This window comes from Rhinoderma darwinii, chromosome 9 (genome assembly GCF_050947455.1).
Source record: "Rhinoderma darwinii isolate aRhiDar2 chromosome 9, aRhiDar2.hap1, whole genome shotgun sequence".
Classification (NCBI taxonomy): Eukaryota; Metazoa; Chordata; class Amphibia; order Anura; family Rhinodermatidae; genus Rhinoderma; species Rhinoderma darwinii.
This window is the reverse complement of record NC_134695.1, coordinates 74,303,984-74,331,365: the sequence shown is the minus strand read 5'-3', so window position 1 is coordinate 74,331,365 and position 27,382 is coordinate 74,303,984. Positions and strand designations below refer to the sequence as shown.

Here is a 27,382-nt window from a genome sequence, read left to right as displayed (position 1 = left end):
ATCACCCCGACTCCCAGCAGTGGTCATGTCTCCCCTTCTGTGGGGGTCCCAGTAATCACCCCGACTCCCAGCAGTGGTCATGTCTCCCCTTCTGTGGGGGTCCCAGTAATCACCCCGACTCCCAGCAGTGGTCACGTCTCCCCTTCTGTGGGGGTCCCAGTAATCACCCCGACTCCCAGCAGTGGTCATGTCTCCCCTTCTGTGGGGGTCCCAGTAATCACCCCGACCCCGTCACGCAGCAGGACGGCCACTTTCCCAGGCTTCAGTGGACAATTCGGTGGACGTGGGATCACGGTGGACAATTCTTATAGCAGATGTCCAGCGTCACGAGGACACAGATCTCTGGGGAACGAGCAGAAGAACCAGCCGCCAAGTGACAAACACGAACCCGCAGGAGAAACGTTACCCGCGACAGAGGGCGAGACGAAAGTCAGGAACCAGCCGACCACCTGTGAACTCCTCCATCTCCTCAGCCCCAAACTTTGCTTCAGTTCTCCCGTCTTCTGTAAGTGACACCTCCAGATTGTATGAGAAGTTGTTCTGCAACTTTCTGGTATTATTTGTTTCAAATCTTCAGGATTTTCAAGCTCTCTGCTTGCTGTCAGTGAAAACCGACAGGAACGCAGAGCACAATGTAGTATTAAAAGAGTTGTCCAGTTTAGACAACCCGTCCTTTATAACCAGATTAGTGAATTGTGAGTTAATAAAGGGGTGGGGGTAATAGAGGGGGGTCCGCTGTTCAGGATTCTCATCTCTTGGTCAGAGTGGAGAGCGGTTACATAGAGCGTCGCTCTCCCTCGAGGACAAGTCCTGTATTATACAGATAACTCATTGATATGAATGGTCACTGTGTAATACTTCATTTCTCCTGTGGTGGCGCTGCAGAGAAACTGAACACTTACTGCCAGGTCTCCCCACAGATCACAGATGATCACTGGGGGTCCGGCAGGCGGGAAATTTTGTGATCTGCTTAATGTCAAGGGACCCTTCTAACACATATAGATTGTCCAAAGAGGAGACCCCCTTTAAACTTCTTATCTATCTACCTCATATACGTCTCTATTTATCCATATATATCTCTACTCTGATGTCTACCTGTATATCCCATATCTGTCTGTCTCTCATAGTCACTTTAAGCCAACCGCCAAAAACTGCATTGAAATATGGTCTAGAGCAGTGGTCCTCACAGAAGAAGGTGGGGGGGGGGTCTTCTCACAGAGGTCTATCTCTATCTACATTAGGCTGTTCACATCACACTTATCACGTTAAGAAAACATTTACAGGTCACATATACTTTGCGGTAAACACTAAACAAAAAAACGTGATGTGAACGCGGCCTAAGCCGGGCAGTGCGGGGAAACCTGAATGTTTATCAGTAAACAGCGCCTTCTAGTGGCCACTTGTGGTAGGAGCCTGTGAACACGTGTAGTCCCAATATACAGGTAAAGCAGGGATATATGTATCTGTTAGCGCAGTGTAATGTAATATTCTCATCTATACAGGAAAACTGTCTCCAGGTCAGAACTATCGGCCACTCGTGACATATAAGCTGATGTAGAATGGCGCTGTAGCCAGTATGTCCCTGCAGGACGGTGGATTCACCTCACAATCACGGAAAACTGTGGAGATGAAAAATATGCAAAGCAAAACCAGGAGAGTGGGAACCATTTTCCATTACGGTGGATAAGCTGTGAATGTGTCTATTATGGGGGTACTATTAGGGGAGACTTGTAACTTTCTCTAGTATTGGGCGGCGGGACTGGACCTGTGAATGTCCCCATTATGGGGCGATGGGACCTATGACTGAGCCCGTTATGGGGTGCGGGGAGCTGTGACTGAGCCCGTTATGGGGGGAGGGACCTGTGACTGAGCCCGTTATGGGGGGAGGGACCTGCGACTGAGCCTGTTATGGGGACTAGTAACAGTCCAAGTCTTCTGTCATGCTGGAGAAATATATTTTTCGGTCATTACATACAGATATATGTACTGCCCCCTCTCCATATAGCAGCCATTTCTCTTTACACCCCCTCAAGAAAAAGATGCAGAAGACGACAACTGTGTAAATGAATTTATTTTTTTTCTAGCCGGATATGTGCAAAATGTCTCCTGAACCGGACGGCGAGGAGGGCAAGAGACGATGAAGGACTGGACCGCCGCCTGTTTATTGCATGTCGTGGAGACATGAAGCAGCAGAACGAACTCATCTCAGACAAAAGACATAATAAAGTAAATCTCAACGGTGATCCGGATGGACAAGGAACAAATGGCCGGCAAGAGGGCGATCCAAAAGAGAATGCCCCCCGTCTTCATGTGCCCTCTGTGCCGGGGGAGGGGCAGGGTCTCTAAGCGCTACAGGCTGCGGTTAGGAGAACATGAAGAGTTAAATAAATAAAATAATGCATAGAATAATAAAAAACGTTGTGTGCCTTTATGTCGCGATATATAAACACTCTCACCGTCCCGCTAATCACAAGATAATACTGACGAGGAAAACCCCACACGACTCCGTAACGCCGCAGGCACGGGAAGATTTAAAAATAGAGATTTTTTTTTTCTTTCTTTCTTGTAACAGCAAATAAAGGGATGACAAAATATCCGAATAATGTAACAGACGGAAAAACAACAGCAACTCTCCACCGTGATCCGGCGACCTCCGAACGGCTCCGTGGCGAGTAAATAAACAGCTTGACAATAAGCCGTGCGATATTCGCCATCACATCTCTCACATGAAGGGATGTAACCAGTCATATAGCATTTACATAAATAGAGATACTCTGTAATATATTACACGGCGCGCTCCAGGTAATGGCGGAGTTCAGGCAGCAGGGGGCGCCGGTCCGTGCACAGTAGTGATAGATCTCTTGGGTTTGGCTATGTTGCTTGGGGGGTGTCAGATGTTGATCCCCTTGATCAGGGAACTCTCCAGGGTTATATTAAACTCTTGCAGAGTCTGCAGGACGCGGATCAACGAGTTGACGAGGGTATGGTCCTTTATTAACGCCGTCTCCTCGTACATCTGCGCTATGATGGGGCAGTCCGCCAGGAGAGCGATCCAGTGGTGCAAGTGATGATCCCTGCGGAAAACGGCAGTACAGAGGGTTAGAATAAAAGGTCGGTCGTTGCGTACATAACCGAAAAAATATGGCAATTTCAGATTTTTCAACAGAGACAGCGGCAGAACTTGTTACAGTGTATCAGAGCTTTCTCTTGTAATGAATCCCTTAGTTCTGCAAGCAGCAAATAAGCTAAATAGGTTTTCATTCATTGACAGCAACCAGAGGATCTCACCCACAGACTACAGGCTACCAAACAATGCCGTCTCCAGGAAACATTGCATTTCTGAAACTCTGATAACATTAGACAAATGTGACCCTGTAAACTCTGACCAGACGCCAGGACACAGAGCGGTCACCGGGCACCTGAAATTTACAGGGATTGTCCACCTTGATGTATTTTTTATTACAAAAATATGGTTAACACTTTGGTAGAATGTTGTGGTTTAGGTAGTTACAATGTATCGATAGCAGCCACTGTCAGACAGAACACTGGAGAAGCAGCCACTGTCAGACAGGACCCCGGAGAAGCAGCCACTGTCAGACAGGACCCCGGAGAAGCAGCCACTGTCAGACAGAACACTGGAGAAGCAGCCACTGTCAGACAGAACACTGGAGAAGCAGCCACTGTCAGACAGGACCCTGGAGAAGCAGCCACTGTCAGTCAGGACCCTGGAGAAGCAGCCACTGTCAGACAGGACCCTGGAGAAGCAGCCACTGTCAGACAGGACCCCGGAGAAGCAGCCACTGTCAGACAGGACCCTGGAGAAGCAGCCACTGTCAGACAGGACCCTGGAGAAGCAGCCACTGTCAGACAGGACCCTGGAGAAGCAGCCACTGTCAGACAGGACCCCGGAGAAGCAGCCACTGTCAGACAGGACCCTGGAGAAGCAGCCACTGTCAGACAGGACCCTGGAGAAGCAGCCACTGTCAGACAGGACCCTGGAGAAGCAGCCACGGTCAGACAGGACCCTGGAGAAGCAGCCACTGTCAGACAGGACCCTGGAGAAGCAGCCGTCACGCCACGTCCTCCCCCAATCTCAGTCTCCTTTATTATTAGAACACGATCATTTCCTCTGCAGCTTCATAGAATATTTCTTTTGTCGCACTCACCGGGCTCCCAGACACACAAACATCTGGAACTTGCCGTCTTTGCCGATGTTTCGGGGAGTGCTGTTTATGGCGGCGATGAAGCGGCTGAAGATGCAAACTCGTTTCTGCCAGTCCTCAGCCAGCGCGGCGTCGCTCAGGTTCAGTGCAGTGTAGTGTGCTTGTGCTTTCTCTAAAAAATATACAAAAAAAGCACAAAACCATTCACTGGTAATAAAGAAAGAAAAACGGTAAAAACACAAATCGAGGTTCAAAATATCCCCCTCCGACAAAAAAAAAAAAAAATGCACTCTTTAGAGTTAGAAAACTTGTTCTGACCTAGGCCTGCTCACACAGCTGATGGACTTATTACCACGTATCAGCGCAGCCAGGAGTTTGGGCCAAGAAACATTTATGCTGCGGTGTTTAGATCACAAGAAATTACCTACACTGACACACTGTAACGAGCCTATTTACTGTGTAGGCTCTACCCTATCCATAGCTCCGCTGACAAGATCAAACAAGCGCCAATCAATGATGTCTCGTTGACCGGCACTCGCTGTACCGGCCAATTATCAGCCCGTGTAAAAGGCCCTATAGCAGGAGAAGGTCAGGATAGGTTTTCAGATGTAAACAAAACAATTCCATTGTCTGGTTGTTCTGCACAGAGTTTGCTGTGTTGATTTGTAATCTGGAAAGTCTCATCTTTACACTCTGCGATGTACAGTTATCTGATGTAGGAAAAATAAATTCAAATGTACACAGTGACTCCACCAGCAGAATAGTGAGTGCAGCTCTGGCGTATAATACAGGATATAACTCAGGATCAGTACAGGATAAGTAATGTAATGTATGTACACAGTGACTCCACCAGCAGAATAGTGAGTGCAGCTCTGGAGTATAATACAGGATATAACTCAGGATCAGTACAGGATAAGTAATGTAATGTATGTACACAGTGACTCCACCAGCAGAATAGTGAGTGCAGCTCTGGAGTATAATACAGGATATAACTCAGGATCAGTACAGGATAAGTAATGTAATGTATGTACACAGTGACTCCACCAACAGAATAGTGAGTGCAGCTCTGGAGTATAATACAAGATGTAACTCAGGATCAGTACAGGATAAGTAAGGTCATGTATGTACACAGTGACTCCACCAGCAGAATAGTGAGTGCAGCTCTGGCGTATAATACAGGATGTAACTCAGGATCAGTACAGGATAAGTAATGTAATGTATGTACAGTGACTCCACCAGCAGAATAGTGAGTGCAGCTCTGGAGTATAATACAGGATATAACTCAGGATCAGTACAGGATAAGTAATGTAATGTATGTACACAGTGACTCCACCAGCAGAATAGTGAGTGCAGCTCTGGAGTATAATACAGGATGTAACTCAGGATCAGTACAGGATAAGTAATGTAATGTATGTACACAGTGACTCCACCAGCAGAATAGTGAGTGCAGCTCTGGAGTATAATACAGGATATAACTCAGGATCAGTACAGGATAAGTAATGTAATGTATGTACACAGTGACTCCACCAGCAGAATAGTGAGTGCAGCTCTGGAGTATAATACAGGATGTAGCTCAGGATCAGTACAGGGTAAGTAATGTAATGTATGTACACAATGACTCCACCAGCAGAATAAGGAGTGCAGCTCTGGAGTATAATACAGGATATAACTCAGGATCAGTACAGGATAAGTAATGTAATGTATGTACACAGTGACTCCACCAGCAGAATAGTGAGTGCAGCTCTGGAGTTTAATACAGGATGTAACTCAGGATCAGTACAGGATAAGTAATGTATGTACACAGTGACTCCACCAGCAGAATAGTGAGCGCAGCTCTGGAGTATAATACAGGAAGTAACTCAGGATCAGTACAGGATAAGTAATATATGTACACAGTGACTCCACCAGCAGAATAGTGAGTGCAGCTCTGGAGTATAATACAGGATGTAACTCAGGATCAGTACAGGATAAGTAATGTAATGTATGTACACAGTGACTCCACCAGCAGAATAGTGAGTGCAGCTCTGGAGTATAATACAGGATATAACTCAGGATCAGCACAGGATAAGTAATGTAATGTATGTACACAGTGACTCCACCAGCAGAATAGTGAGTGCAGCTCTGGAGTATAATACAGGATATAACTCAGGATCAGTACAGGATAAGTAATGTAATGTATGTACACCGTGACTCCACCAGCAGAATAGTGAGTGCAGCTCTGGAGTATAATACAGGATGTAACTCCGGATCAGTACAGGATAAGTAATGTAATGTATGTACACCGTGACTCCACCAGCAGAATAGTGAGTGCAGCTCTGGAGTATAATACAGGATGTAACTCAGGATAAGTAATGTAATGTATGTACACCGTGACTCCACCAGCAGAATAGTGAGTGCAGCTCTGGAGTATAATACAGGATGTAACTCAGGATAAGTAATGTAATGTATGTACACAGTGACTCCACCAGCAGAATAGTGAGTGCAGCTCTGGAGTATAATTCTGGATGTAACTCAGGATCAGTACAGGATAAGGAATGTAATGTATGTACACAGTGACTCCACCAGCAGAATAGTGAGTGCAGCTCTGGAGTATAATACTGGATGTAACTCAGGATCAGTACAGGATAAGTAATGTATGTACACAGTGACTCCACCAGCAGAATAGTGAGTGCAGCTCTGGAGTATAATTCTGGATGTAACTCAGGATCAGTACAGGATAAGTAATGTAATGTATGTACACAGTGACTCCTCCAGCAGAATAGTGAGTGCAGCTCTGGAGTATAATACAGGATGTAACTCAGGATCAGTACAGGAGAAGTAATGTAATGTATGTACACAGTGACTCCACCAGCAGAATAGTGAGTGCAGCTCTGGAGTATAATACAGGATGTAACTCAGGATCAGTGCAGGATAAGTAATGTAATGTATGTACACAGTGACTCCACCAGCAGAATAGTGAGTGCAGCTCTGGAGTATAATACAGGATGTAACTCAGGATCAGTACAGGATAAGTAATGTAATGTATGTACACAGTGACTCCACCAGCAGAATAGTGAGTGCAGCTCTGGAGTATAATACAGGATGTAACTCCGGATCAGTACAGGATAAGTAATGTAATGTATGTACACCGTGACTCCACCAGCAGAATAGTGAGTGCAGCTCTGGAGTATAATACAGGATGTAACTCAGGATAAGTAATGTAATGTATGTACACAGTGACTCCACCAGCAGAATAGTGAGTGCAGCTCTGGAGTATAATACAGGATGTAACTCAGGATCAGTACAGGATAAGTAATGTAATGTATGTACACAGTGACTCCACCAGCAGAATAGTGAGTGCAGCTCTGGAGTATAATACAGGATGTAACTCAGGATCAGTACAGGATAAGTAATGTAATGTATGTACACAGTGACTCCACCAGCAGAATAGTGAGTGCAGCTCTGGAGTATAATACAGGATATAACTCAGGATCAGTACAGGATAAGTAATGTATGTACACAGTGACTCCACCAGCAGAATAGTGAGTGCAGCTCTGGAGTATAATACAGGATATAACTCAGGATCAGTACAGGATAAGTAATGTAATGTATGTACACATACTACCCTGCCCTCTTTCTAGTGGGCCATCCGTTGACCTCTACATAAGTGACGTCTTCCTTACCTATAAAGTCCCATATGAAGATACTTTTGAATAGTCGCGGGGACTTGAATCCGTGCTGGAACACTTGCTCCAGTGCTGCGACCAGCCCACATTCTCCACACAGCAGTAGAGTCAGGCTGCCCCGCTGTAACAGAAAGAGGTGTAAATACCGGCGCTCCGCCATCCCCTGATCCTCCATTTCATGTTACAGCTCTGAAAAGCCAAGGGAGGAGGGGGGATGGGGGAGGTTGGTGGGGAAACGTCAGGTTCCTTGTTGTGTTTGTAGAAATCAAAGTTACCTCTTTCTCCGGCTTGTGGAAATGCTTCACGATACCGTTCACAGCCTCCCCTATGGCCTCCTGAATCTGCCCGGTGTTTAATTCTGTAAAGAAGACAATGACAGTGATCATGGAAAACAATAGAGATCAGATGACTTTATTCTATGAACATGCAGTTATTCTAATAAAGTTTGGAGATTCATGTCACCAGCAGGAGGCGCTCTGCAATAAATACAAACTAAGCTCACAAAAAGAGGGGGACAGTACTAAGGAAAGGGGGTATTAGATTGCCGATCTGGCCGGCACTTACTGGGTCTGCTGTTGGGGGATATGGCCACGAGTCTCCGGATCATGCCCGGGGAGTGCTGCAGAGGAGGCGTCCGGCAGGGTCTTTCTTCAGTGTCTGGGGTGGACGTGAGAAGATCTCCAACCAAAACCCTCTCCAAACTCCCATCATCCATCCCCTTCCCCAGCCATCGGCCGCACGGGAACCTGGGAGTAAAAAAAACACATCAGCCATTAAGACCATCAGAGAATACAAAAAAAACAAAAACTACAATGCTTTTTGGGGACGAACATGAAGGGAAAAGAAAACCATGATCTGAACAACCGGACTAACTACAAGCTGCCAAAATGGGGAATCCTGTGGTGCCGTTCTCATTCCTCATTATTTTACCATATTTACAAATGCTTAACTTATGCTGTACTGATCTTCAGATAGATCCTGACTTATACTCTAGTCACATCTAGAGCTGCATTCAAAATCCTGCTGGTTTTCGGTTAGAGCTCACTTCCCACTGTTGCCCCCTGCAGGTTTAGTGTGTCGACAGAACATCTGATGATGTTTTGCCTTGTGAGAGATTTATTGTTTACAACAGGCACTAGATAATAGGCTGTGATATCCCATATGTAACGCATCAAAGTACATGGCACTACAAAAGTGCTGACTTCTAAGTGGCAACCAGCACAATATTAAATACAGCCTTGGATGTGGCTGGAGTACAAGACCAGATCAGCATTGTTAATCCTAGGTATTTATAAAATGACTCAACATTATAACCAGGATCTACCGGTTATTTAAAGCAACAAGTTCTCACAGCCCAAACCAGAGCTCTCCGTCCATTCCACAGAGCTCCCTGCGGGGTTCCCATATTCTAACACAGGGTCTTGTTACACTGAGCAGGAACCGCTGCTGTAGAACAGACGGCGTCGGTTGACATGAAACTTTCAAACCATTCTCACTTGTACGTGTGTCCTGTGATCTCATTCCGGATCATGACGTACTCCACCAGCCACTTGGCGTACAGACCGGAGTTGTCGTGCCCAATCTGTACGGTCGTCAGCTTGCCTAGATTCTGGCACTGTGCGGGAAGAGACAGGAGACGCGGCTTTACATCATGCAGGAGAGCGGTGATAGATGTGACATGGTAGAGGGGCGACAAACCTGATTATTAATCTAAACAGACACTTAAAGCGGATCGGTGACTAGTTTAGTAATGCCCGATCTCCTACCTAGTCTGATAGTCGCTGTCACACTGATAATGATCGTGAAAATTGTGTCCCAAAAAGTTTATTATTTTAAGAGTTACGAGCGGTCTTCTAAATATATAAATGAGGCTAATACTAGACAAGTGGGAGGTGACAGCAGCGATTCTCCGGAGGTGGAGCCTCCTCACAACCTCTGACCAATCAGCATGAAGCTGCTTCACACAGTGTGAGAGACTGAGGCTGGAGGGAAGGGGGGTGGTCACCTCAAATAGATATATCTCCGGCTGTGGACTACCTAGGACAGTGATTCTGGTGTCATATGAAAGAGGAGATTCTAATATTTCATATGACACAAGGATCGCAGTTCTAACAGTGAAACACCTGGAGGTTTTACCAGTTGAAAACACGGTCGGGATTGTAAGCTGTATATTATATGATCACCTGTGCCGCTGGGCAGGGAAGGGGGAGAAGCTGTGAGCGGATTGGACAGCGTCATACAGAAAACATTACCCCGCCCAGAGTGAAAAGAAAGATTCGCCCCCCCATTTGGCAACTATAGCTACAATACCATATTTAGAAAAATGCTCAAAACTTTGCAAATAAGACACGTTTTTGAAAACAAATAACACACTGTAGTTCTCAGCATCGCAGCGCCTATTAGACTAGTCAGGAGATAGGGAAATAGTAAACTAGTGACAGATCCTCTATAAAGGGGTAACTACGCATAAATGAGCTGAACGCTTTTATATTACCCACATCGTAAGGCTCTACACATATTTACTGAGCGGGGGGGGGGGGGGGGGGGGTTGTCACTTCTGCTCTGTCCACCATTGGCACATAATCGCTCTTTTGGAGGAGTTGGGTCTATGGCAGCAGATGTACGGCCCCCAGTGATCATGTGACCGGATATCCGGGGTTCCTTCTCTTATGAAGGGTCACTGGTTCAGTTTGCTGCGTCACATGTGTATTTGCTACTCGCCATATGTGCCGGACCTCTGTATTTGGGCTGGTGGTTATCCCACCGTGACCGTCTTGTACAACCGACTTGTCAGGAGCCGCTCAGACTGAGTCACAAAGAGACAACACACCTCGTATGTCATCTCCAAGATATTCCTGGGAACCTGCAGAACTCCCGTCTCCCCCATCTCTCCCGAAATACAGATCCACGGGTTAGCAGTGAACATGGAGCCCCCAAGTTTCTTGCTGGCAACGATGAGGATGTGGTACGGCATCACTGAGGAGATACAAGGATGGATCATATAGTTTCCATATAAATAGAACCCACATAAACAGTTGAGTAATATTGTATTACTTATCTTGCACAGCCTGCATTGTACTCCGGAGCAGCACTCACAATTCTGTAAGCTTTAGACTGGAATCTCCCAGTATTCTCTGCTTGATCAGTGTCTGCACACAGTTTGTTTTGTTGATTTGTATTCTGGGAAGTGTCACCTTTACACCAGGCTATGTACAGTCATCTACATTATAGAAGCTCAGCTGAACTGATATGGAGAGGTCGGCTCCAAACTTGCTGACTATTTCCAATAACAACCGGCAGACTTGTTACTGCAGCTCTGGAGTATAATACAGACAGTGACTGAGGATCAGTACAGCATAAGTAATGTAATGTACTCAGTGACTCCAGCAGCAGAATAGTGATTGCAGCTCTGGAGTATAATACAGGATGTAACTCAGGATCAGTACAGGAGAAGTATTGTACTCAGTGACTCCAGCAGCAGAATAGTGAGTGCAGCTCTGGAGTATAAAACAGGATGTAACTCAGGATCAGTACAGGAGAAGTAATGTAATGTATGTACACAGTGACTCCACCAGCAGAATAGGGAGTGCAGCTCTGGAGTATAATACAGGATGTAACTCAGGATCAGTACAGGAGAAGTAATGTAATGTATGTACACAGTGACTCCACCAGCAGAATAGTGAGTGCAGCTCTGGAGTATAATACAGGATGTAACTCAGGATCAGTACAGGATAAGTAATGTAATGTATGTACACAGTGACTCCACCAGCAGAATAGTGAGTGCAGCTCTGGAGTATAATACAGGATATAACTCAGGATCAGTACAGGATAAGTAATGTATGTACACAGTGACTCCACCAGCAGAATAGTGAGTGCAGCTCTGGAGTATAATACAGGATATAACTCAGGATCAGTACAGGATAAGTAATGTATGTACACAGTGACTCCACCAGCAGAATAGTGCGTGCAGCTCTGGAGTATAATACAGGATATAACTCAGGATCAGTACAGGATAAGTAATGTAATGTATGTACACACTGACTCCACCAGCAGAATAGTGAGTGCAGCTCTGGAGTATAATACAGGATGTAACTCAGGATCAGTACAGGATAAGTAATGTAATGTATGTACACAGTGACTCCATCAGTAGAATAGTGAGTGCAGCTCTGGAGTATAATACAGGGTGTAACTCAGGATCAGTACAGGATAAGTAATGTAATGTATGTACACAGTCACTCTACCAGCAGAATTGTGAGCGCAGCTCTGGAGTATAATACAGGATGTAACTCAGGATCAGTACAGGATAAGTAATGTAATGTATGTACACAGTGACTCCACCAGCAGAATAGTGAGTGCAGCTCTGGAGTATAATACAGGATATAACTCAGGATCAGTACAGGATAAGTAATGTAATGTATGTACACAGTGACTCCACCAGCAGAATAGTGAGTGCAGCTCTGGAGTATAATGCAGGATGTCACTGAGGATCAGTACAGGATAAGTAATGTATGTACACAGTGACTCCACCAGCAGAATAGTGAGTGCAGCTCTGGAGTATAATACAGGATATAACTCAGGATCAGTACAGGATAAGTAATGTAATGTATGTACACAGTGACTCCACCAGCAGAATAGTGAGTGCAGCTCTGGAGTATAATACAGGATGTAACTCAGGATCAGTACAGGATAAGTAATGTAATGTATGTACACAGTGACTCCACCAGCAGAATAGTGAGTGCAGCTCTGGAGTATAATACAGGATGTAACTCAGGATCAGTACAGGATAAGTAATGTAATGTATGTACACAGTGACTCCTCCAGCAGAATAGTGAGTGCAGCTCTGGAGTATAATACAGGATATAACTCAGAGTCTGTAGAAGATAATGACGCCACAATTTATGGAGATTCATTCTATATATAAACTAATCTTAACAGTCAGAAGAATCGGTCATTTACTCACTAATCGTCGTGAAGACATTGGTGAAACAAAAGTAATCCACGGCGTTGAAGGACAGAAGATGGTACAGGAATTGTTCCTTCTCATCATCACATCGCAGGAAGGCGTATCGCTTGTATAATTTTCTATGAATAACACAAAAGCTGAACAGTTCCCGGGATACACAGCAATATACACCGCTCCCCGATACAATGGACATCAGAGGAGAAGTATATGATGTATGTGACTCGGGGATATTTTGGGGACTTACTTGGTTAACTCGTGATCCAGTAGAAGCTGTTTCAGGTGTCTGGACAGCAGTTTCTTCTCCATGGACAATCTGACCCAGGCTCGAGCCTTCCCCACATCCGTCTTGATCTCCCCAATATTTTGAATGTGCCTAGAAGCAGAAATTACAGGCAACCACTCAAATACAGAAGTAATAGCCCTCCAAATGTGACCATAAACCTCCCAGCATGCCCCAAAACTACTGACCCCCCATATACACCTCCCAGCATGCCCCAAAACTACTGACCCCACATATACACCTCCCAGCATGCCCCAAAACTACTGACCCCCCATATACACCTCCCAGCATGCCCCAAAACTACTGACCCCACATATACACCTCCCAGCATGCCCCAAAACTACTGACCCCCCATATACACCTCCCAGCATGCCCCAAAACTACTGACCCCCCATATACACCTCCCAGCATGCCCCAAAACTACTGATCCCACATATACACCTCCCAGCATGCTCCAAAACTACTGACCCCCCATATACACCTCCCAGCATGCCCCAAAACTACTGACCCCACATATACACCTCCCAGCATGCCCCAAAACTACTGACCCTACATATACACCTCCCAGCATGCCCCAAAACTACTGACCCTATATATACACCTCCCAGCATGCCCCAAAACTACTGACCCCCCATATACACCTCCCAGCATGCCCCAAAACTACTGACCCCATATATACACCTCCCAGCATGCCCCAAAACTACTGACCCCATATATACACCTCCCAGCATGCCCCAAAACTACTCACCCCACATATACACCTCCCAGCATGCCCCAAAACTACTGACCCCACATATACACCTCCCAGCATGCCCCAAAACTACTGACCCCACATATACACCTCCCAGCATGCCCCAAAACTACTGACCCCACATATACACCTCCCAGCATGCCCCAAAACTACTGACCCCACATATACATCTCCCAGTATGCCCCAAAACTACTGACCGCACATATACACCTCCCAGCATGCCCCAAAACTACTGACCCCACATATACACCTCCCAGCATGCCCCAAAACTACTGACCGCACATATACACCTCCCAGTATGCCCCAAAACTACTCACCCCACATATACACCTCCCAGCATGCCCCAAAACTACTGACCCCACATATACACCTCCCAGCATGCCCCAAAACTACTGACCCCATATATACACCTCCCAGCATGCCCCAAAACTACTCACCCCACATATACACCTCCCAGCATGCCCCAAAACTACTCACCCCACATATACACCTCCCAGCATGTCCCAAAACTACTGACCCCATATATACACCTCCCAGCATGCCCCAAAACTACTGACCCCACATATACACCTCCCAGCATGCCCCAAAACTACTGACCCCACATATACACCTCCCAGCATGCCCCAAAACTACTCACCCCACATATACACCTCCCAGCATGCCCCAAAACTACTCACCCCACATATACACCTCCCAGCATGCCCCAAAACTACTCACCCCACATATACACCTCCCAGCATGCCCCAAAACTACTGACCCCACATATACACCTCCCAGCATGCCCATGTTTTCAACTCAGATATACACTTTCTAATGCTGCAGCTATCCTCCCAGATATACCTCTCCTGGGACACCCCAGATATACCTCTCCTGGGACACTGCAGCTATCCTCCCAGATATACCTCTCCTGGGACACCCCAGATATACCTCTCCTGGGACCTCGCAGCTATCCCCCCACATATATTCTTCCCGGGACACCGCAGATCTACTCCTCATGTCACGTGCATTACTGCCCCTCAAAGTTCATCTGTAAAACTCACAACATGTCTTGGACCAGCGAGATCTTCAGCGGAGCCATCACTGGATTGGGATCAGATTTCCGTCTTTCAGACTCTAAGAACAATTCTAGAAGAGGAAAGAAAACGATGTCTCCTGCTCAAATATGATCCCTACACAGATGACACCCACCACCCACTATCACGGCTGACATCACGGATGTTCAGGACTCTAGAGGAGAGGGACCGCCACAATGGGAGCAGTAACGGTGGCCAAGTCACTGCTCACCCAGCTTTCCCAGGAGCAGATAGAACTGACAAATGACTGAATAGAATATTTAACCAGTTGACGACGAAATCTGCTAATATTTACCAATCATAGGAGCCATCCACATAAACTAAGAGCTGGGGGGGGGGGGGGGTACTAAAGAGGGAGACACCCCTGGGACCCTCACAGATCTATTAATGGGGCAGGAGGGGGTTACAGGGAAACTGTACAAATGGGGGACCTCTTATAAAGAATAATCTGCCCCTCCATAATTTACGTTATATAACATTTTCTCTCTTGCTCTGAATGTCCGATGCATCTCAGAAAGCACGAAAAAAAAACGGAGCAGGAATCACCAAAACGAAAGAAATAACCGCCAATACAAGTTAATAGTGATGAAGGCAAAGACAAGATGAGCGATTGTGATGTGCAGCGCCCCCTGGTGAAATATTATGTATTAACACACACATCCACGTGTCGCAGGCTGAGGATGGGAGGGCTTCACTTTATGTATAGATTTAGAAGTCAGCTCTTGGGATCACATAAATTAGAAGAGGCGGATTTGAAGCCTCGATATTTATAACGTCATGAGTGGAGGACAGAAGCTGCCGGAGAACATCCCAATATTCATCTATCACATGCGGACGACAGCGCTGAACAGGAGTCTAAGTCGTAATGAGATGACGCATACGCCGCAATATATCAACTGCCCATCCCCCGCCCTTACAAAATAGACAAACCCACAATATTTTAGGGGAAAAATAAAACGGCATAATGCCCGGACTCTGAGCTCCAGATCACAACTTTCTCTTTTACTGATTCATCAACTAATGAGAACATGACTGGAAGAGAAGTCACACTACGGAACTGTGCAATGAAAGGGGCGACGGGAAATTCAGAGATTAACCGCGGTGTCCAATCAGAAAGCACAGATTCACTGTCAGATGAGATTTAGATATTGCACAAACAGTATCATTTTATTGGTGGAATTCTCCCATCAGCAGCCGCCCCGTAATACAGGAGCCGGGGGATTGATTATCGATCAGTATTTGTACCATCAGACTGCAATTCCTTCGTTTCGATCGTTACTCTTTAAGCAATTTCCTGATACAATAATTAATGATCCATCTTAGGAGCCGCCCGCACACGCAGGGACCGGGGGGGGATTAGGATGAAGCACTGGGGACGCGGAGTAGTCCATAGGAGCCGCCCGCACACGCAGGGACCGGGGGGGGATTAGGATGAAGCACTGGGGACACGGAGTAGTCCATAGGAGCCGCCCGCACACGCAGGGACCGGGGGGGGATTAGGATGAAGCACTGGGGACACGGAGTAGTCCATAGGAGCCGCCCGCACACGCAGGGACCGGGGGGGATTAGGATGAAGCACTGGGGACACGGAGTAGTCCATAGGAGCCGCCCGCACACGCAGGGACCGGGGGGGATTAGTAGGATGAAGCACTGGGGACACGGCGTAGTGCATAGAGCGATGGTTATAGACAGAGGGTGACTCGTAGGCTCCGTTATTGAGTAGAAGACATTTAATCACCCGTGTGGCTGAGGCTCCCGACGTTCATCCTCCTCCGGTTTTCCTGATAATGTAACAGGTGGGACCACAAGGCCGACTTCCCCTGCAGCACAAACAGTAAAAGCGATGAAGCCTCCGCCAGACGGGAAGTCACATGACCTACCACGAGCGAGGCGCTACCTGTTTCACAAGGAGGCCGTGGCTCCAGATCCGCTCCAGAAGATCACAGAGGCTGGCGATCAACGTGTTCTCCTCCACGCCCGTTATACTGACCTCCCCGTGGCCCAACTCCACCGCCTCTCGGCCCATCTTCTCCACCAGCATCCTCTTGGTCTATGGCAAGATACAAAGTCAGCGTCTGCTCAAACTTCCCATAGCAAGATTTCAATAAAGTGCTGGACTAATGGACAGGGATTCCAATAATCCAGGAAAATACAAGTACAAAATGACAATGGTCCAATCTCCCATGTAGACTTTACAGGAGGAGTCCGGCCTACGGGATACACAACATTTCTATTTTGCACCATTTATGACAGATACATACACACATATATATATATATTAAGGGGGAGGGGGAGCGCACCTTATTACGACACTCTTTCAGCAAACCTTCCACAAACTTCCAGTTGGTCTGGGCAATGACGGAGGGAGACAGGTTGGAGAGCTTAGGCTGACGGATGCTGCTGCCCAAATTCCTCGCCTCCTGAATGTATTTCTGCAAGAAACAAACATGAAGACAAATATATGAAGACATATATATGAAGACATATAATTTTCTATATAAGGGTCGGAGTGCCATTTTTTTTTTTATACAAAGCTTCAAATCTCCTGCTGCCCTTCAAACAGCTGTAGATAAATAATGGAGTTCAATAAGAGCTGTATATATCTGTATGCAGTGACCTCCCCCTAGTGGTGACTGCGGGCAGGAGGAATGTTATCATGTAACTCTATAGGAGCTGTATATATCTGTATGTAGTGATCTCCCCCTAGTGGTGACTGCAGGTTGCAGAATGTTATCATGTAACTCTATAGGAGCTGTATATATCTGTATGTAGTGATCTCCCTCTAGTGGTGGCTGCATGCAGCAGAATGTTATCATGTAACTCTATGGGAGTTATATATCTGTATGTATTGTGCTCCCTCTAGTGGTGACTGCGGGCAGGAGGAATATCATCATGTAATTCTATGGGAGCTGTATATATCTGTATGTAGTGAGCTCCCACTAGTGGTGGCTGCAGGCAGCAGAATGTTATCATGTAACTCTATGGGAGCTGTAGCTGTGTATATCTGCATGTAGTGAGCTCCCCCTAGTGGGGGCTGCAGGATGTTATCATGTTACTCTATGGAAGCTGTATATACACTAGTCCTTCTCAATTAGTTCATTTATTTCAGTAATTCAATTCAAAAAGTGTCTCTCATATATTCTATAGATTCATTACACACAGAGGGATCTATTTCCAGCATTTTCTTCTTTTAATGTGAGGTGATCAGCCTGTGGCACTGCTGAGGTGTTATCAATGCGGCGAGGCATGGGGGCGATCAGCCTGTGGCACTGCTGAGGTGTTATCAATGCGGCGTGGCATGGGGGCGATCAGCCTGTGGCACTGCTGAGGTGTTATCAATGCGGCGTGGCATGGGGGCGATCAGCCTGTAGTACTGCTGAGGTGTTATCAATGCGGTGTGGCATGGAGGCGATCAGCCGGTGGCACTGCTGAGGTGTTATCATGCGGCGTGGCATGGAGGTGATCAGCCTGTGGAACTGCTGAGGAGTTATCAATGCGGCGTGGCATGGAGGCGATCAGCCTGTGGAACTGCTGAGGTGTTATCAATGCGGCGTGGCATGGAGGGGATCAGCCTGTGGCACTGCTGAGGTGTTATCAATGCGGCGTGGCATGGAGGCGATCAGCCTGTGGCACTGCTGAGGTGTTATCATGCGGCGTGGCATGGAGGCGATCAGCCTGTGGCACTGCTGAGGTGTTATCATGCGGCGTGGCATGGAGGCGATCAGTCTGTGGCACTGCTGAGGTGTTATGGAAGCCCAGGTTGCTTTGATATCGGCCTCAAGCTCGTCTGCATTGTTGGGTCTGGGGTCTCATCTTCCTCTTGACAATACCCTATAGATTCTCTATGGGGTTTAGGTCGGGCGAGTTTGCTGGCCAATCAGGCGCAGTGATCCTGTGGTTATTACACCGGGTATTGGTACTTTTGGCAGTGTGGGCAGGTGCCAAGTCGTGCTGGAAAATGAAATCAGCGTCCCCATAAAGCTGTCAGCAGAGGGAAGCATGAAGTGCTGGGAATGTCCTGCTAGACGCTGCGCTGACTCTGGACCTGATATCACACAGTGGACCTCATATATGTCCACTGTCCCCTGTCTTAAAAGAAAATATGCTGGAAATAGATCCCTCTGTGTGTAACGAATCTATATAATATACGAGTTTCACTTTTTGAATTGAATTACTGAAATAAATTAACTTTTTGATGATATTCTAATTCATTGAGAAGGACTAGTGTGTCTGCATGTAGTGAGCTCCCCCTAGTGGTGGCAGCAGAATGTTATCATGTAACACAGTGCGAGCTGTATACAGTACGATGTAAATATCTGTGGAGTTTCTCAGCACTGTAAAGATGTGACAAAGTAGCGATCATGGGGGATGGGAGGCTTTTGCACTTCCTGTCACTCATCCCATTGATGAACACTACAGTCAGCCTCCCACAGCCTGAAATGGCCGATACCATGGACCAATAGCTTGTATTCACCTGCCTTACCGTCAGCCTCCCACAGCCTGACATGGCTGATAACAGGGAACAATAATCTGCATTCACGGCACATGGAGAGGACGGTCTAGAGGTGCAGTGCTCCGGGGATGTTGTGGGGTCACTCACCTCCCTCTGGTCATTATCGAGTCGGAGGTGCTCCGTGTGCTGCTTCTGTCTGTCTTTCCGTCTCCATTGCGCAGGTGCATTTCTCTTTGTCCATCTGTAATAGAAACCACAATAATAATTCTTCGTCCTCACCAGTCGGCGCTGCTCTCTGTAGGGGACGTTAGTGATATTTCGGCCGTCATGATCCTCCTCACTTGTTGGTCGCTGGTCCTGCAGACAACACATCAGACTGCAGTTTAGGGAAGAATCCCGGCTCATATTTCCCTTGTCCAATCTTCATATCCAGAAGATGCGGGTGGATTGCGGTGTGATCGATCTTGGACAGTCGCAGCTCTATGGCCTTCACTATAGAATAGACGAGAGCAAAGATATAAAACCCATATACAGCCATGTACCTCATATCTATCCATGTACCTCATATCTATCCATGTACCTCATATACATCCATGTACCTCATATACATCCATGTACCTCATATCTATCCATGTACCTCATATCTATCCATGTACCTCATATACATCCATGTACCTCATATCTATCCATGTACCTCATATCTATCCACGTACCTCATATCTATCCATGTACCTCATATCTATCCATGTACCTCATATCTATCCACGTACCTCATATACATCCACGTACCTCATATACATCCACGTACCTCATATCTATCCACGTACCTCATATCTATCCATGTACCTCATATCTATCCATGTACCTCATATCTATCCATGTTCCTCATATCTATCCATGTACCTCATATCTATCCATGTACCTCATATCTATCCATGTACCTCATATATAGCCATGTACCTCATATCTATCCACGTACCTCATATCTATCCACGTACCTCATATCTATCCACGTACCTCATATCTATCCACGTACCTCATATACATCCACGTACCTCATATACATCCACGTACCTCATATACATCCATGTACCTCATATCTATCCATGTACCTCATATACATCCATGTACCTCATATCTAGCCATGTACCTCATATCTATCCATGTACCTCATATACATCCATGTACCTCATATACATCCATGTACCTCATATACATCCATGTACCTCATATACATCCATGTACCTCATATACATCCATGTACCTCATATCTATCCACGTACCTCATATCTATCCACGTACCTCATATCTATCCACGTACCTCATATCTATCCACGTACCTCATATCTATCCATGTACCTCATATCTATCCATGTACCTCATATCTATCCATGTACCTCATATACATCCATGTACCTCATATACATCCATGTACCTCATATCTATCCATGTACCTCATATACATCCATGTACCTCATATCTATCCATGTACCTCATATCTATCCATGTACCTCATATCTATCCATGTACCTCATATCTATCCATGTACCTCATATCTATCCATGTACCTCATATCTATCCACGTACCTCATATCTATCCATGTACCTCATATCTATCCACGTACCTCCTATATAGCCATGTACCTCATATATAGCCATGTACCTCATATACATCCATGTACCTCATATACATCCATGTACCTCATATCTATCCATGTACCTCATATCTAGCCATGTACCTCATATCTATCCATGTACCTCATATCTATCCATGTACCTCATATCTATCCATGTACCTCATATCTATCCATGTACCTCATATCTATCCACGTACCTCCTATATAGCCATGTACCTCATATATAGCCATGTACCTCATATCTATCCATGTACCTCATATCTATCCACGTACCTCATATCTATCCATGTACCTCATATCTATCCACGTACCTCCTATATAGCCATGTACCTCATATATAGCCATGTACCTCATATCTATCCATGTACCTCATATCTATCCATGTACCTCATATCTATCCATGTACCTCATATCTATCCATGTACCTCATATCTATCCATGTACCTCATATCTATCCATGTACCTCATATCTATCCATGTACCTCATATCTATCCATGCAACTCATATACATCCATGTACCTCATATCTATCCATGTACCTCATATCTATCCATGTACCTCATATACATCCATGTACCTCATATCTATCCATGTACCTCATATCTATCCATGTACCTCATATATATCCATCAGGTATGTCACATATATTCACATCATATCAGTCTCTCTTTTTCATCCATTTTCCATTCATAATTCTTGTTAAATTGACATAAGTGAAACTGTAGATCAGTCTTCTGCATTATCATAATATAGAAATGACGTCACTGTCACGGCTGCTGCCGCAATCCTTCTATAGCGTCCATTACACCAGAAGGATCCCAGCAACACGGGCCAATCAGAGCCCGGCGACACTTCTAAACATTCACCATCCGCCCAGAAATAATCGCTCCCACCTGCTTCCTCAAAAGCCGTGCACTTCTGATACATGGACGTGCGCAGGGTCGGCGTCCGGACGTTTAACAGTCGGATCTTGTCTACTCTTGCATCGAAAACACGTAAAACCGGGTGTTTGTCATCGTCATCGTGGCACATGATCTTATTATCGATGAATGAGGCAAACATCTGCGTCTCTAAGAAACGCGAAAGAAAAGGCAAGTACGGTTCTGGCTGATCGGAGAGGAAGGACGCCTGGACGGAGAGAAGGGGCATGAGGTCAGCAGAGGGCACAGCCCCGATCCAGGAATATGTCAGCGGGACTTAATCATCGTGTAAGAAGAAGTTCCGCAAACTTCGAATACACTTTGTATTTCAATTCCTCACCATTTTAAAGACCTCTGCTTGCTGTCAGTGAATGGGAACATTCTTGTTTACATCCAGCGGCTGAAAACCTGCCTTGACCTAGTCCTGTACACACAGCTAAAAGTTTGTTACAATTGTATCCAATCTATGCAGTTCTCTGTGAGCTAAGCTGTAGGGACTCCAGACTGAAAAATGTTACCTACACTGATACATTGTACCAAACCATCAGGACAGGAGAGATGTTAATGTTGCTGATGTGTTTACATCACAAAATAATTGCCTAGACTGATACATTGTAACAAACCCTCTACTGTGAGTAGATGAGGTCTTTATGGGATTTCAGCTTACTAACGAAAACAAACGTTTCTATTCACTCACAGCAAGAATAAATCTTTAAAATGGTGAGACATTTAACTACTCACCTTGTCGTAGTTCTGCATCTGCTCGCGGTTTGTGAACCAGGACTCCTTGTCTTGGCTCGGCTGGATAACAAACACTTCGTAGTCAGCAAACATCTGGGTAAAGCGGTTAGCAAAAACTTCTCGGATGTGGATGTTCAGCTGATGGATCTGGAGTTCTTCCTCATTGCACTGGAATTTGGAGTCTTTCTTACTGGGGGTCTCTTCTTTAACTTCCACCTGCAAGGAACAAAAAAGAGAGAATAAGACCCAAAAGCAACAAAAAACGTCATCCTGAAAAAAGGACCTTAAAAAGGGGCTTCATCTCTGTATACAACTTTCTAATAGACTTTGTGTTTCAATTCCTCATTATTTTCAGGATCTGCTTGCTGTCAGTAAAAGGAGACATTGTTTACATCTAGAGAGGGAAAAACTGTACTAATACTTATCAAAGCTGAGGTTTTGCTACAATTGTACCCAGTTTATTCAATCCACTGGGAGCTAAAAAGCCTTGAATAGAGACTGATACATTTTAACTGCACTGATACATTGTAACAAACTATCTAGACCATGGAGAGATTTGTGTGTTTAGCGCTCAGAAGATTATTATGTGTATGTATTACAGGTTTTCAGCCTCAGGATGTAAACAATGATTTCCTATTTGCTGACAACAAACAGTGATCTTGAATTGGTGAGAAAAAGAAACAAAGGCTGTTACAAAATCACAGAACTTTTCAAAATGTAATTAGTTTCTTTCAGATAAAACTGGAAAACCCCGTCAGTTCTGAAGTTCTAGTGGAGCTGGATTGTGACTCAATGCAACTAAATTACGCAAAAGTTTTAAGTGACTCTTGTCACGGTTCTTATTGAAAGACGCAAACATTACGGACTGCAATCTATTCGTACGGATTGGTCGGTCACCCTCGGCCTGCAGTTGAACCACTTCAGATGTTGTACATTAGCCTGAAGGCCTCCCAGGACCGTGCCCACCAGCAGGAGACATCTCACCTTCTCCAAGCTCACTCCGGTCCTCCTCACCAGCGCTTGTATTCGTGCCAGGGTTTCATTCTCCTTCAGAAGTTCATAAGTCTTGAGGGGCGACCCCGCCAGGTTCCCATTCTTCTTGTCGGACACCAGGTCGGCAGTCTTGAGGTTCTTCAGCTTGGAGACGCTTTCGCTGCAGTGCAGATTCCCCTCGGGGGGGATGCCGACCGACACCAGGACCTCGGACACCTCCTGAATGAACTCCAACTTGTTAGGGAACTGGGGAAGATCTTCTGGTAACTCAATGAAATGGTTGTCTATGTCCACGAAGCACAGGTTGGCCTGGGGGAGGGGAGGACACGGAACAGAACACTTCAAAGTCATAAGCCAAGTTTATTGCAACAAAAATTAGGTTTCTCAACATTTATACAGGAATGTTCTATCTGCAGCCCATTATTAGGAGGGTTTTTTAGGACATTGGGAGAGAATGAAAATGTTTCTAAAGTGGCTAAACCATAAATGAACATACACCAGATTTACTCAAAAGGACCTAGAATCCATTCACTAGTGAGCAGCGGTGACATCACTGAGAATGCAGCCTATCCATTGACTAGAGAGCAGCGGTGACATCATGAGAATGCAGCCTATCCATTCACTAGAGAGCAGCGGTGACATCATGAGAATGCAGCCTATCCATTCACTAGAGAGCAGCGGTGACATCACTGAGAATGCAGCCTATCCATCCACTAGAGAGCAGCGGTGACACCACTGAGAATGCAGCCTATCCGTTCACTAGAGAGCAGCGGTGACATCACTGAGAATGCAGCCTATCAATTCACTAGAGAGCAGCGGTGACATCACTGGGAATGCAGCCTATCCATTCACTAGAGAGCAGCGGTGACATCACTGAGAATGCAGCCTGTCCATCCACTAGAGAGCAGCGGTGGCATCACTGAGAATGCAGCCTATCCATTCACTAGAGAGCAGCGGTGACATCACTGAGAATGCAGCCTATCACTAGAGAGCAGCGGTGACATCATGAGAATGCAGCCTATCCATTCACTAGAGAGCAGCGGTGACATCACTGAGAATACAGCCTATCCAATCACTAGAGCGCAGCGGTGACATCACTGAGAATGCAGCCTATCCATTCACTAGAGCGCAGCGGTGACATCACTGAGAATGCAGCCTATCCATTCACTAGAGCGCAGCGGTGACATCACTGAGAATACAGCCTATCCATTCACTAGAGCGCAGCGGTGACATCACGGAGAATGCAGCCTATCCATTCACTAGAGCGCAGCGGTGACATCACTGAGAATACAGCCTATCCATTCACTAGAGCGCAGCGGTGACATCACTGAGAATACAGCCTATCCATTCACTAGAGAGCAGCGGTGACATCACTGAGAATGCAGCCTATCCATTCACTACAGAGTAGAAGTGACATCACTGAGAATGCAGCCTATCCATTCACTAGAGCGCAGCGGTGACATCACGGAGAATACAGCCTATCCATTCACTAGAGCGCAGCGGTGACATCACTGAGAATACAGCCTATCCATTCACTAGAGCGCAGCGGTGACATCACTGAGAATACAGCCTATCCATTCACTAGAGAGCAGCGGTGACATCACTGAGAATGAGACTAAAATGTAAAAAAACTTCCTATTTGTTAGGGAAACAATGACAGGAAATATTGGAGATTCTAAGGGGCCGATGTTGAGCAGGAATTTGTCATCCTCAGCGGGTCTGGGGGTTTGTGTTCTTGATATTCGTCATAGACAGGAGCCTCTTGTGTCACCACTGCAGACAAGGAACCATTGAAAGGCCCCGAACAATCAGGGTATTATAGAGGAAGACGTTCCCGCTGCTCATTCTGGGAAAGAACCGTTAGACTTAGAGGACATTTACCAACAGATTACTATTTATTATTTTACATATGAAACCCTATGGAAAACCCCAAAACTCAAGACCCCCCCAAACACACACCTATATTACTAACCACAAGCTGGGACTTCTCATACTCCATAATCAGCCAAGATCCGGAGTGAAGCAGTGCATTCTGGGAGTGTATGATTATATAAACATAAAGTTCTACAACTTTCTAACAGACTTTGGGGGGAATTTATTAAACACTGAACGCCGGTATTCTGGTGCAGATCTTGGCGCACACCTGTAACTTTTACGCTGCGCTCGTCACTTTTTGAAACGTGAGCTTGACTTTGCAATAGCGAGAGGGCCACCCGCAGCCTGACAAATTGAACACGATTTACTGCACAAACTATGGCGCAAATCTACACCAGCTCATAGATACAGTAGATTTCACTTCCTGGCGCACAGACGGTCAGAGATGCGCCTAATTTATTAAGACACGTGCGCCCCCTAATAAATTGAAAGTTGGAGTAAAATGCGCCTCTTTATATGAAGTCTGGTAAATGAAACGACGGTCTTAAAAGGAATCGGTCACCTCCGAAAGGTCCGAGAGCAAAGATTACGGGGTCCATGTGGCATGGATGTCCTGCATGTCAAAAACTCTAGCGAAAATGACCCCCCCCCCCCCCCCACAAGGTCACCTCTATTAGGGGGGGATCTTGTATATGCCCCAAAGTAAAGGTGTCAGGTTCTTGCACAAGTTCAGGGTATATAACAAGTATTGGGACTTTTTAAATTCTTCTGTTATCAGGCCCAGAAATAAGACAGGCGATCCTGACAGCTGCCGGACATCTCATCTCAGACATTCGTGTCCCAGCGACGGCAATGAACCGACACATCCCCTCCCCCATCCATCCAAATGAGACCTACCTCCTGCGGGAGCTCCAGCTTTGACCTGTCATCCAAACCATTGGAGTGTAAACCCATCAAATATGGCACCGGAGCATCCAAAAAGTGCAAAAGTGACGCCGGCAGGATAGGGACGTAGACGTGCTGCCACTGGAACGGAAACATGAGGCCCGTGACCGTCTCCGCCACAGTCATTAATCTCTGGTAATCTGAAAATCAACACAACGCCGTCAATTCATAAACCGTGACAGTTCCCGATGTCAGTCAACTAGGAAAATATCACACCCCTCCCCCCCCCCCCCCCCCCGATTAATAGGAAAGCCGCAGGAATAACACCAATTACAACGAAAAGACATTTGTAAAATACATTTTAGTAAATTCATATATTTTACTCAGAACGTCTCGTCCACTATGTTTCACAATGGAGCAAAGATCATGTTCTTTCCTGTGCCCAATAATATTTACCAGCTGAGCTATATACATTGTATAGGATGTCAAGAAAAGTGGGGGAAGGGAAGTGACAACTGTACTGAAAATAATTATTTGTTGTATATACAAGAATATAACTACTATAATACTGCTCCTATATACAAGAATATAACTACTATAATACTGCCCCCTATATACAAGAATATAACTACTATAATACTGCCTCCTATATACAAGAATATAACTACTATAATACTGCCCCTATATACAAGAATATAACTACTATAATACTGCCCCTATATACAAGAATATAACTACTATAATACTGCCCCCCTATATACAAGAATATAACTACTATAATACTGCTCCTATATACAAGAATATAACTACTATAATACTGCCTCCTATATACAAGAATATAACTACTATAATACTGCCCCTATATACAAGAATATAACTACTATAATACTGCCCCCCTATATACAAGAATATAACTACTATAATACTGCTCCTATATACAAGAATATATCTACTATAATACTGCCTCCTATATACAAGAATAT

General features: G+C 45.6%; 1 protein-coding gene across 6 annotated transcripts in view; it reads right to left on the bottom strand.

Moving 5' to 3' along the window:
* Positions 1–2,053: 2,053 nt before the first annotated feature.
* DENND5A (DENN domain containing 5A) overlaps positions 2,054–27,382 on the bottom strand; it is a 44,929-nt gene continuing 19,600 nt past the window's right edge. For 2 of the 6 annotated variants that reach the window (XM_075838172.1, XM_075838174.1), the window contains 19 exons: positions 26,412–26,599; positions 23,631–23,978; positions 22,647–22,862; positions 21,879–22,113; positions 19,690–19,840; positions 19,496–19,589; positions 17,196–17,327; positions 16,793–16,945; positions 16,634–16,715; positions 14,863–14,947; positions 13,036–13,164; positions 12,789–12,910; positions 10,659–10,804; positions 9,325–9,443; positions 8,393–8,574; positions 8,104–8,186; positions 7,826–7,949; positions 4,167–4,335; positions 2,054–3,074 (listed from right to left, as the gene is read on the bottom strand). In XM_075838172.1, coding sequence (XP_075694287.1) covers positions 2,891–3,074; positions 4,167–4,335; positions 7,826–7,949; positions 8,104–8,186; positions 8,393–8,574; positions 9,325–9,443; positions 10,659–10,804; positions 12,789–12,910; positions 13,036–13,164; positions 14,863–14,947; positions 16,634–16,715; positions 16,793–16,945; positions 17,196–17,327; positions 19,496–19,589; positions 19,690–19,840; positions 21,879–22,113; positions 22,647–22,862; positions 23,631–23,978; positions 26,412–26,599 — 2,942 coding nt within the window. In that variant the 3' untranslated portion in view covers positions 2,054–2,890. The remainder of the gene's footprint in view (positions 3,075–4,166; positions 4,336–7,825; positions 7,950–8,103; positions 8,187–8,392; positions 8,575–9,324; positions 9,444–10,658; positions 10,805–12,788; positions 12,911–13,035; positions 13,165–14,862; positions 14,948–16,633; positions 16,716–16,792; positions 16,946–17,195; positions 17,328–19,495; positions 19,590–19,689; positions 19,841–21,878; positions 22,114–22,646; positions 22,863–23,630; positions 23,979–26,411; positions 26,600–27,382) is intronic. The other 4 variants (XM_075838173.1, XM_075838175.1, XM_075838176.1 and 1 more) reach the window with 3 other exon arrangements.